This window comes from Eptatretus burgeri, chromosome 26 (genome assembly GCF_056783735.1).
Source record: "Eptatretus burgeri isolate ZD-2024b chromosome 26, Ebu_testis_v1, whole genome shotgun sequence".
Classification (NCBI taxonomy): Eukaryota; Metazoa; Chordata; class Myxini; order Myxiniformes; family Myxinidae; genus Eptatretus; species Eptatretus burgeri.
Genome location: NC_140986.1, coordinates 341,788 through 354,065, shown reverse-complemented (window position 1 = coordinate 354,065; position 12,278 = coordinate 341,788). Strand labels below are relative to the sequence as shown.

Genomic DNA, 12,278 nt, shown 5'->3' with positions numbered 1-12,278 from the left:
CTCACGCCACTCGTGGGCACCGATGCTGGACTCGTGTAGGGTGCGCACCGTGCAGCGTGTTCAAAAGCATCGCGGACTTTCTGAAGAAAAACGGATCAAAAACGACTCACGCCCACTTTTGTTCCGTCCAATCGGTGAGCGAGGGGCGATTTGGCCCCGCCTCCAGGGCGTTGGAGGGCGGACGCTATCTGCAAATTCATGGATCAAAAAGCATTCACGCCCACTTTTCCTCGGGCCAATGGGGAGCGAGGTGAAAGGTCGGAGGCAGAGGGTCAAAGATGAAAGAGCGAAGCCACGGGGCTTATAAAAACGACTGCGTTCGTCAGTCGAGTCAGTTGAGTTGGAAGCGGAGGAAGAGTTGAGTTGGAAGCGGAGGAAGAGTTCAGTGCAGTTGGGAGTTCGCGGAGTCGGAGTGAAGAGGACGGAGCTGTGGAGAGGCGGCGGCGGCGAAGGCGGATGAGGGGGTGCTCGCGTCGGATTCGGGGAACTGAGGAGAGAGAGGCCGGCGGCGCGACCGAGGTCGTGGTGGAGACGCTCGTCGCGGGACCCGAGATTTTATGAAATCCTCCTTTCCCCGAGCATCAGCAACCCCCTCCTGTTTCCCCCCGCGCTGAGATAGTGCGACAAAGGGGGCCCCCTTCCCACCCCCTACCAGACACTGTCCGCGAGGCCCGCGGAGTTGAGGCACCACCGCCGCCCCGCGTCTCATCATCAGACGGGTAGGCCCGACACGGTCTCGGCCCCAGGCCCGCCTACCCCCCTCATCCTGGAGGGTGATTCTCTTTTCTTTTGTTTTGGGAATATGTGTTGTCGGCGCCGTCTGTGAAGTAAAATTGTATAAGTGTTGCCGAGTGCCCGGTAGTCGGATAGATCTGCATTGTTGCATTTGCTTTTTGTCTTCTTCTTTTCCATGTGCTTTTGGTGGAATTGTATATGTGTGCTTTCCGTTCATCGCGAAATAAATGTGCTTATTGTTGAACTGTTTTCCCGCTTCGCTTCGTCATTTCTTTCATTGAATCCCCATCTTGCTTCACGTAAAGGGTTGGTCGTGGGCTAAGACGCCCGATAATTAATCGAACCGTCGAGGCCGACGAATAACACCGCTCGGTTATCCCGATAGTACGGAACGGGTCGCTTAAGTGGCCCGTGTCCGAAGTCGACCTGCGGCGAGGTGCGATCGCCCGGTCTACCCTCCATGTGGGTACTTAGGTAGGTCGAATTTGGCGAGCAACCCTATCCCACGCGGGGGCCGATTGGCTCGATCGCGGTGAGACCGAAAGGTCCACCCGTGACTGGTTCCCGGCGTTAGTCCGAGAGGGTCACGACTGGATTGTCCGTCCGGTGGGCGACGTGCCGCGATTCGAGTTACGTGGCCGTCCGCACGCCGGCGGGCGCGAATCCGCAACAATACTTTCAAATCAAGACTCAATATGTCTTGTTGCAAAGGCCAGATACTTTCGTAAATGTCATCTTTTCTGATTTGACTTGCTTTCAAGATTGCACTCAAACCATTAAATGTTGGGTTCTTTACAACTTCTTGCTTTTTAGGGTTGAGGGGTTTAAAGCAGATGATGCAGTGATCAGTGTCAATTTTACGACGCTTCACAACAGGTGGTTCCAGATCCATACTTGCAGATCAATTGTCAGCACAAGCATCTGAAATGAAATAATTAAAGATAAGTATATATCAGTAGTTTTAGAAAAAGGCAATCAAGCTCAAAATTGATTTTCTGCAACTGGATTTAAAATCATTCTTGTTTGGTTAGTGCATATACATGTATTATAAATTAATCAATGTTGGTTACGTTTAGGGGGGTGACATATGATTTCGGTAATAACTCGATTAATTCAACTGATTTATCTTTATGAGTTGTATTTCTAAAAAGGAGAATGATAGAGGGTTATTTTGATGTAATATGTAGTAACACAACTCAAATACTTATGAAGAAATTAATTGTTTACTTGATATTTATTGGTAAAAACAAGCTGTCAGTTGTAAAAACAACCAAGCTAACAGCTTGGTATAGTGTTTAAAAAAAAAAAAAAGTTGTAGAACTCGGGCAGCTCGGCGCTTTCTCATTGGCGAATAATATCCACGTGCTCAGTGGTGACCCAGTCTCATGCAAGGTTTGTTTCCCAAAATTGATGGAGTCGAGTTATATTACCTGGGTAAATAAAGCGAAAGGAATTGAAGTCATGGTCACCAGTTCCAAAGCAAGTCCCGACAGGTGAGGACGCAGGTACGCATCAAATTGAGACGACTTGCATCATTGGGGGGTTTGAACCCAATTCACCTGAAGGCCAAAAGTTGTAGAATTATTTAGTACTTTGGATAAAACTTGAGCTGGTGCTTTTCTGAAGGACTAGGACTTCCGCATCAATGTATTGGGACTCGAGTGAGTTTTTGTGTTTTTTTTTGTACACTCAACGTACATTGTGGATGGACACACAAAAGGATGATATATATATATATATATATATATATATATATATATATATATATATATATATATATATATATATATATATATATATATATTTTTATATCGGGCGTATAAAAAATAATGTGGTAGATAAAAACATTAAAAAGGAAAAAATAACTTGCACCAAAAACTTTAACATTTTCACGCTCACGCTCTCTGTTCTTCGAACAGCCGAACTAAAAATGAAAGAGTAAAACTCAACGTAAATTGTCGGGGGAACATAACTGTGAATAACTGGTCGGAGAGAGTGCCGATCAGTTATCCACATGAGTTGATCACCGAACCGGAATCCCCCGAATTCCTTCCTGAGAATTTCTCTCTGCATCCATTATAATGTCCACCCCATCCATCCTTTCTTGCCTCCATTCCTCCCCACACCCACTTTTGTCCAAATCTGCCTCCATCTTGTCTTTTAACTCCACTGCTGGTACCCCCACTCTCTCCACTTTACCGTTTGTTCTGTTGCATCCTGATGGGTTCAATGTACTAGCTCTTCCATGAGCCTTGACTTTATGTACCCCTCCCCATCCCCCACCAAAAAATAAAGTTTTATTCAATCTGATTTGAAAATCCCATTCTTCCCTCCAGGGCTTTCAACCTCATCTCGAAGATTTTAACATTCACAGTTCAGAGAACAAAGCTTTGGTGTTGGACTTGTTTTCAATTGAGGTACCATGATCCTTTGATAAAAAGTAATTTAATATTACCTTTGATATAGCGACAAAGTCTTCGGCACTCTATCAAGTGATTAAAAAATAATTACAAAAAATAAAAGTTTGTTTTTCAAAATTCTCAAAAAAATAATTATTATCCTGAAATCACCGACTGATGAACTTCTGAAAGTTTGACGAAGATCCGTTGGGCCCTTTCTGAGAAAAATGTCGTCAGACAGCCGGACGAACCTCTCTCTTATAGTCGAGAAGATGAACTTTGCATCATTAATCGAATGGCACAACCAACTGGTGTTGTCCGAGTCAAGCCTGGTATCCCAAGCCACGACTCCACGATCTCAGTCCAGGACAACCTTGATAATTTCTCACCAACATGCCCAACGAAACGTGGACTCACCCACAAAGACTTTCAGACTCTGTGTCAGAACAGTTGGAGCATGAACCCTGAGTCTGGCAGGAAGGCGGTTCAATTCCGACCGTGGCAGAATCACACACACGACTAAAAAAATGGTACGCTCTGCTTCCACGCTGGACGCTCAGCATTGAAAGGATATGGCGTGGACAAACCCCGTAGGTTGGAATCCATGATGAGGAAATCTCTCGACTGCCCCACTGATGCGGCGAGTGAAGTGACGTCAAAAAAGATGGCAGTGCCCTCGGGAAGTGACGTCACTCACCCCAAGCTCAGCGGCCGTGTTTGTGCGAAATTGTCCGGTGCTGTCTCGTGTATTTGTCTGCACGTGTGTGCACGATTTGTGTTGCAGATCCTCCACGAACCTTGGCCCATACCCAGAGAATATAACAAAGAGCCTTTGTATCTGTTGGCAAAAGCCGCAGGGGTGAAAGGTGAAAGAATAACACTCCAAGAAAGGTGGGTTCTCAGTTTGGGAACATTTATTGGCACAACATTTGTCAATTTGAACGTTCAGTACATTATGGTGACGGACAAAAAGCAGTCCTTTCAGCAAATCTCCAATTAAGCCAAAAATATCAAAACGTGATGTTTGATAAACGTGATGATCATGTCACACTTGTACATTTAGTTTTCAGTTCGGTCGTCGGACGATCCTCAACCGACATGATGTAATCGGTTTCTCATGCATGGATCAGAGAGTTCCTTCTCAGGTGTGTTTGTAGCTCTGAACGGGTCACGTGACCTCACCAGCTGCTGGTGTACTTGATGGAGATGTGTGGAAAGCTATTTCTCAGTTGGATGGCCACCGCCTTGTCCAACAGGGGCAGAATGAAATGTCGAGGAAGCGCATGTGCTGACAGGTATCGAGCAGGTGGAAAACCCCTCCAGATGTCACCAGGGGAGCACCTGCCACACGCACGTGGATATTATCGCTTTGATGAATGACAAACAAGGGTGAAGAGAGCTCAGTTATCTGGAGCTTAGGTATACAGTTAACACAGTTCTAAACTACAGTGCAACAGCACTCGGAAGAGCGGCACATAAACATCCACCAGGCTGAACAGTTGGGTCGCCGAAATAGGTGACCCTTATTGTCAGTAATTCTGTCTGTTTGTTCGTTTGTCATCAGCATAATTGGTAGTAAACGTTGGCCGATTTTGACCAAACTCGGGTGGTAGGTACATCTTATGACCAAGTGCTTTGGGAATTGTGATGGTTGCTAGGGACGCTTTGGTCCCCTAGCAACAGCCGAAAAACCTTCAAAATCGGTACCAAATATATTCCGGTTTTTGTGATATATGGAATACTTTGCCCGCAGCGCCCCCTACAAATGGGGTATGCCCGAAAATTGAAGGCCCCCAAGCGACCAGGTGAGTGCATCGATCCAAATGAAACTTTGCAGGTTCATAGCACGCAATGAGTACTACAACTTTGCCTCAGGACATATTGACTGATATTGCTTAGGTTAGGGGTCAAAGGGCAAAAATCGATAATATACGAGAGCTGGAGGTGCCTTCGTGCCAAATGCTACTCCTCCTTGGGTTATGGTCAAATGGTCATGAAAATTCACACTAATCATCTGGAATACATTGTGCACAAACATTGGAGCCGGATTTTCGATTTATATCTGTGTTCACCCACAGCACCCCCTCGAATTTTGGGGATTTCCGATATCAAACCGCATTTTCGGTACTTTTCATTCAAATTGATACCAAGTAGTTATCAACATATGGAACTCGATGAGATTTGATATGCATAATCTCAAGGTGATTCTCTATCCACCATGTGACATCCATTTTTTTTCTTGATCTTATAGTTTCCAAATGGCAACCCTCTCAACTTAGGTGTCCGAGGGCCATTGAGCATTCCCGCTGAAAATTCAAAGTACACTCGCTTCAAGACGGTTGAACCGAATGGAATGAATCTTTACATGCTTACAGACCGTAATGAGTACTACAACTTTACTCATTTGCATATTGACCTATCTCGAGTAGGTCAGGGGTCAAAGGTCAATAAGTGCATTTTTCGGGCAAAATTACCATTCAAGACACCCTTGCTCCTACACGGGTTAACCAATACGAATGAAAGTTCATAGGTACATCGTACTCAATGAGTACTAGAACTTTGGTTCAGGACATATTGACCTATCTCGGCTCGGTCAGGGGTCAAAGGTCAATGAGTGCATTTTTCGGGCAAAATGACCATTCAAAGCCCCCTTGCTCATTCACGGGCTAACCGATTCGATTGCAATTTCGTAAGTGCTTAGTACTAGATTAACTCAGATCAGGGGTCAAAGGTCATCGGATGCTCGGCGACCCATGGCTGCCTACCGGCTTGTTTTATTTTTTTGTTTCCGCACGCACACCAAGCGAGAGGTGTTCCGGTTAAACGCTTGAGCTCAGATGATAACAGAGATAGGTGATCATCCTCTCTGAGGGAAAGGACATTAAAGGCACTCACCCGAAGGGACAGCCTCAGGTTAGCCCAAGGAGACGAAAAACCTGAGCGAAACCTGGTGTACGAAACCTGAGCACCACTCGGACACACACGTGACCGTAATCTGACCCGGGAAGGTTACCCCGTGGTTTTTCTCCTATCGTCATGAATGGGGGTCCCGAAGGGTCCTGAATTAACTTTTTCCTCAAAACTTGATGGAATCAATCGAAACTTGCACAGACACAATGTCGGGGTTCCCTCATTAATCCCTGAAAGTTTCAGCTTCCTCGGTCAAATCCTCCCGGAGGAGTAGATGATACATACCTACATACCCTACATACCCACATACCCTACATACCCACATACCCATATAATTATAACTCCGTTATGAAAGGAAGATTGTCGATAAATAGAAAATAAAGAACGATGTTTCGTATCAAGGGAATAATCATCGACGAACTCGGACTCGATTTTCACTTTCACAACACAATCTGAAACACAAACAATCCGTTAAAACGAAACGTTCAATCTTTGTATTTATTTGAAATCATGGACACGTGATGTGGCGGGAACCAATCAGACACCGCGATCTCGCGGTTCGCTTTTTCCCCAAACAGCTCGCGCTCTTCACTCGGTTACCACAGCGTACCGTCCTTCACCCGACACCACGTGCGGTCCACCATGACCCGAGATCTCAGAGAACACCCCGGGATCCACGAGCGGCTCCGATGGAGGATACGTGGTCGGTCCGGGAGGTTCTCCGGAAGATCGCGGGTCCATGGTCGGTGCACCCGAGGACAAGGGGTCCAGACCCGGTACGTGACGTTCACTCCGTACCGAGAACTTGTGTTTCCCGTGCTGATTCGTGCTGTGTACTCACACAGGAACTCATTGATTTAGTGAATGTCACGATGTCTGGAGCGGAGCCGGAATTGAATTGTGAATGGAAATCCCATCCATGACGTGTTCCCCTCCCTCTTGTACATGTATGACATCATTTTATACCTCATCACTTCATTCATCATTCGATTCGAAAGAGTGGGTTTACCTTTCCTTCCCAACAGTCACTCAGGGCAGGGATTTGTAATTTGTACAGGGTGCCGGTGATAACTCACCGACTGTTCGTGGAAGACATTGAAGGTTCTTAAACGTCTCACTGCTAATGCTAATATGACGGACAGCCGGCTTAACATCTCACCCGAAGGATGGCTGCCCGTGACGTAGCAAGGTGACAGTTTGTTGTGCGGGAAGGAATCGAACCCAGGTTTGACGGTTTAAATGTGAGCAGCACATGAACTGCTCAAGAAAGAGTTGCACAAAGACCCCCACAGACCCCGACACTCTCAATCACCAACACATCCATTGCTCGGGTAAGGATCGTGAATCCCATCCAAAACCGTTCATGATCCAAGTTATAAAACGAACATGAAACCATCGAACGGACCAGTTCGGTGCGAAGATCCACACGAGCTCAAGTTTCGGTTTCTCACCTGTAGATCCTGCAGAGAGAACGTAGATCCTGCAGATCCATGAGCTTTGGTGAAAATATTAAATAAATAACTCATTACACTCCGGATTTTAAAAATATTTCACTATAAAACAATTAATATACCATCGTTTGATTGCTGAGAGTTTGTTGAACGAATAATAACCTTTTTTGTGTTCAGCATAATTCATTCAACCATTTCCAAGGTTATTCATTCATTGATTCGTTCTTGAACGTTAAAAACATTTTCTCTTTCCTCGAACAAGGAAGGATAAAACTCACCACTTCGGGAGGTATCGCTCGAGTAACCAGACTGTTGAAGAGTTACAAGAGAAGGGAAGAGTGGGTGGAGGGGATGGGGGGGTGGGGGGTGACATGACGACATGAGATTAATAAACGATAATGATATTAATAAAATAAGAATTCGGAAATATGAGTTGAATCTCATGAATTGAAAAAGTTCATGAATTAACAGGTATGTTCAAAATGTTCTCGGAACGAAATGAGGTCCACAAATCCAGGTGTGCAAACAGGGACAGACAACCTTCATTGTGATCGGAAGGAGGGTTCACGTTCCGAAGGGGGCAGTCAACCAATCGCGCTCACCTGCCACTCCTGAATCTATATGTACTGCACCAACAACATCGAGAACGGCAGGTACTGACGAACCAGGTGTTATTCGGAGAAGCAGGCACTGACTGACGAACCAGGTGTTCTCAAGAACAGCAGGAACTGACAACACCTGGCACAGTTCTCTGGAATAGCTTGTACTCATCGCACCAGGTAACCGCCGAAACAGCAAGTACTTCACCAGACTCACCATTCGAACTTTCCATGATCATCAAGCATCGTTTATCAACCACCACCATCAAAACCATTATTACTTAAGGCCCAGTCACCCCTTGACGTTTTAGCCACGAATGGCAACGTATAAAAATGCACGTAAAACGTTGGCGTACGCTGAAGTTTTGAGGTTTTTTTTTAAAGTTTTGGTCGTATTCATAACATGTTGGTCGTATGCATAACGTATTAGTAACGGGCACAGAACGTTTTGTTGTGTTAAAGATAACTTATACCAACGAATGCTTAGCCTGTTGTCGGCGTTCACAACCTATGCCCAACGATAGTTTAACTTAGTCGTAGTACGCTGTACGTATCGCCGACGAACTCGTGGCGCTCTCTGTTAAAAACCTGCCGCTCGCCGATTTAAATCATAACCGCCTGAAAATTGGAAGTGTCAACATCCAGTCACACCTTGACGATTTAGCCAGCGTATGCCGACCTCTGAAAAATGTGTCTAAAACGCTGGGACACGTCGAATACGGTATGGGTAAGTTGTGTATCCGTTAGGAGCACGCTGAAAAACAATGAAGTTCGCTAGCATATTACGTGGTACGTCTGGTACGTCGTGAAATTTCAAGCATGCTGAAAATTTTACGACGTACTCGACGTATGGCTCACAAGTTCCGCATACGCTGGCATAAGTTCTCGGCACGCTCCGCAATCGTTTACACACGTCGGCCACACGTTACTTGTAAGTTACTCATAAGTCGAAACATGTCGAGGTAATGTTTAGCATACCCGAAACTTAATTTTTAACCTACGAGTAACGTTCATTGAACCTATGAGTAGCGTGCTTTGAACCTATGAGTCGCGTGCTTTGAACCTATGTGTAACGTATCTCAAACGCACATTGGCGTATGGAGACGAATTTGATTGACGTCTTCCGGACGACCACAGAACTTACTGAACGTGTTTCTAACTTACAGCTACCGTATAATGGCGTATTGGCAGCGTTTAGGGGAATTGGTATATACAAATGGGCTTCACAAGAGGAACCCGTCAGTGTTCCAGACTCCATGTTGAGTAGATTTCAATGTCAGTAGCAGTGGCAGCAGCAGTAGCAGTAGTAGTAGTCGTCGTAGTTTGAGAGAATTTAGTGATGTCGATGTTACGAGTAGTAGTAGTAGTTCGAGAGAATTTAGTGATGTCGATGTTAGTCGTCGTAGTAGTAGCAGTAGTCGTAGTTCGAGATAATTTAGTGATGTCGATGTTGGGAGTAGTCGTAGTTCGAGAGAATTTAGTGATGTCACTGTTCGTATTAGTAGTATTAGTAGTAGTAGTAGTTGCAGTAGTAGTAGCAGTAGTAGTAGTTCGAAAAAATTTAGTGATGTCGATGTTGGTATTAGTAGTAGTTCGAGAGAATTTAGTGATGTCGATGTTAGTAGTAGTAGTAGTAGTAGTATTAGTAGTAGTAGCAGTAGTTGTAGCAGTAGTAGTTCGAGAGAATTTAGTGATGTCGATGTTAGTCGTAGTAGTAGTAGTAGTAGTTCGAGAGAATTTAATGATGTCGATGTTGGTAGTAGTAGTAGAAGTGGTAGTTCGAGAGAATTTAATGATGTCGATGTTATTAGTAGTAGTAGTTCGAGAGAATTTAGTGATGTCGATGTTGGTAGTAGTAGTAGTAGTAGTAGTAGTAGTAGTAGTAGTAGTAGTAGTAGTAGTAGTAGTAGTAGTAGAAGTCGTAGTAGTACTTACAAGTAACGTGTTGCAAAGTGTGAACAACGTTCGTGTAGCGTGCTTACAAAACGTTACTCATAGGTTAGAAATAAGTTTCGGGTACGCTAAACATTACCTCGACGTGTTTCGACTTATGAGTAACTTACAAGTAACGTGTTTCTACGTAGGTCAACGATCGCATAACGTGCCTACAACTTATGGCCAGCGTAGCGGAACATGTGAGTCATACGCCGGCATACGTCGTAAAATTTCAAGCATGAAAAAATTTGAGGAAAACCCAAAAGTTCAACGTTTAAAGCCAGCGTACTACCACTTATGGCAGTGTTTTTCAGCGTGGTCTTAACATATACAAAACGTACCCATAACGTATTCGACGTGTCCCAGCGTTTTAGTCAAATTTTCCAAAAATCGGCATAAGCTGGCCAAAACGTCAAGGTGTGAATGGGCCTTTACCATCACCAATCAACATTCGCCACCGCTAAACCATCATCACCTTGACTTACCATCGGAAATCTCAATGTGACCATTTCAAACACATAAATTCTTCAAAACTACAACTACCGTGCGCTCTACAGGACATTATAGTTATTAATTAATAAATATGATATTACAGTCGATCACGTGATGACACTTGGTCCATTCTGTACTTTGATCAGTTTGACCTTTTGCTCGATTGTGCTATAGCCCTTTCCTCTTGATGACGGTTCTTCCCCACCACAGGTGGGTTCCTCACCTGGAGGAGATGGACAGTTTTTGAGGGTCATCGTCACCATTCATTACAAACATTCAGTCTGCTGTTGTATAAATTAAATAATAAATGATCAACGAGACCATTCAGTAGTTTTATTCGAGTTGTTCACTGTCCCTCCCTCATCCTGGTGGTGCTGCACGACGTCCCAAACAGCTTGGTTTTCTTTTTAACCGCGGGTTCCCTATAAAACCGTGTGGGAGCAAAAAAAACCCACCTGGTCTACCTGGAAAAAGGCGTGTCTTGACGCATGCACGCACATACATACCTACATACCCACATACCCACATATAACTCCGTTATGGAGGGAAGATTGTCGATAAATACAAAAACAGAAAATAAAGAACGTGGTTTCGTGTCGAGGGAATAATCATCGACGAACTCGGACTCGATTTTCCACTTTCACAACACAATCTGAAACACAAACAATCCGTTAAAATGAAACGTTCAACCTTTGTATATATTTTAAATCATGGACACGTGATGTGGCGGGAACCAATCAGACACCGCGATCTCCCTGTTCGCTTTTTCCCCAAACAGCTCGCGCTCTTCACTCGGTTACCACAGCGTACCGTCCTTCACCCGACACGACGTGCGGTCCACCATGACCCGAGATCTCAGAGCGGCTCCGATGGAGGATACGTGGTCGGTCCGGGAGGTTCGGCCGGAAGACCGCAGGTCCATGGTCGGTTCACCCGAGGACAACGGGTCCAGACCCGGTACGTGACGTGCACCCCGTACCGAGAACTTGTGTTTCCCGTGCTGATCCGTGCTGTGTACTAACACAGGAACTCATTGATTTAGTGAATGTCACGATGTCTGGAGCGGAGCCGGAATTGTTGAATTGTTGTTGAATTGAAAAATAACTCGTTTTGTTTCCATTGCTGAGTCCGCTTTGGCAGCGTTGACGGTTTCTCCTCGTGAGGTGGTCATGGTTCTGGCCAGTTCGGCCTTGGTTATTGTGACCCAACCAGAATTTCAAATGGTACAACAGCTCGGTCAGGAAGAGCTTAAAACCATCCACGTATCGTCGGTGTGTTACCTTTCCTGATTCTTTGTATGTTTTTCTATTGGTTGTTTGGGTGTATCCATGTCCATGTTTGTTGATGAGGTTATTCAGAGCAAGACAAAATAAGAGGGGGGAAGACTGTCTCCCTGGAAGATCCCATGCTATATCTTCACATCTGGTATTTCGACATTTCCTTCTGGTGCTGCACTTTCAACGTGGTATTCCAGAGTTCCATTGCTTTCTCAATCAGTTTGATTTCTTGGGATTGATTTTGTATATTTACATGCATTTTATCATCCATGAATGTGGAACACTCGCAAAAGTTATCTTGTGGTCCATCCAGGTGGTGGACAATTTGGTTCTTCGCACTTTGAAATTTTCACATTGGGCCTTGTTCAGTAGTGGGTGGTGGCCCTTTTGTTCAACCTCGAAACCTTGTTGGGTTCGGTGATGGAACGTAATTTCTGTGATGATTCCTGTTAGAAGTTTGAATGTTTTTTGTTGACATGT

General features: G+C 44.9%; 3 protein-coding genes across 21 annotated transcripts in view; 1 reads left to right on the top strand and 2 right to left on the bottom strand.

Annotated features, from left to right (window-relative positions):
* LOC147007759 (dynein axonemal heavy chain 17-like) overlaps positions 1-12,278 on the bottom strand; it is a 552,046-nt gene that overhangs the window by 251,431 nt on the left and 288,337 nt on the right. The window lies entirely within an intron of this gene.
* The window catches only part of LOC147007762 (uncharacterized), an 80,922-nt gene that overhangs the window by 19,393 nt on the left and 49,251 nt on the right, over positions 1-12,278 (top strand). For all 9 annotated transcript variants that reach the window (XR_015053902.1, XR_015053901.1, XR_015053903.1 and 6 more), the window contains 2 exons: positions 6,623-6,820; positions 11,300-11,478. Coding sequence is in view for 6 of the 9 variants with exons in the window: in XM_085866441.1 (XP_085722567.1) it covers positions 6,623-6,820; positions 11,300-11,478 (377 nt within the window). In the remaining 3 variants the exon portion in view is untranslated. The remainder of the gene's footprint in view (positions 1-6,622; positions 6,821-11,299; positions 11,479-12,278) is intronic.
* LOC147007760 (uncharacterized) overlaps positions 4,027-12,278 on the bottom strand; it is a 132,314-nt gene continuing 124,062 nt past the window's right edge. The window contains exons 1-4 of one of the 7 annotated variants that reach the window (XR_015053920.1): positions 11,044-11,303; positions 7,774-7,804; positions 7,496-7,539; positions 4,027-4,475 (exon numbers count right to left, since the gene is read on the bottom strand). Coding sequence is in view for 4 of the 7 variants with exons in the window: in XM_085866460.1 (XP_085722586.1) it covers positions 4,313-4,475; positions 7,774-7,804; positions 8,098-8,314 (411 nt within the window). In the remaining 3 variants the exon portion in view is untranslated. Of the gene's footprint in view, positions 4,476-7,495; positions 7,540-7,773; positions 7,805-8,035; positions 9,416-11,043; positions 11,304-12,278 lie in introns of those variants that run through there. The other 6 variants (XR_015053919.1, XM_085866461.1, XR_015053921.1 and 3 more) reach the window with 6 other exon arrangements.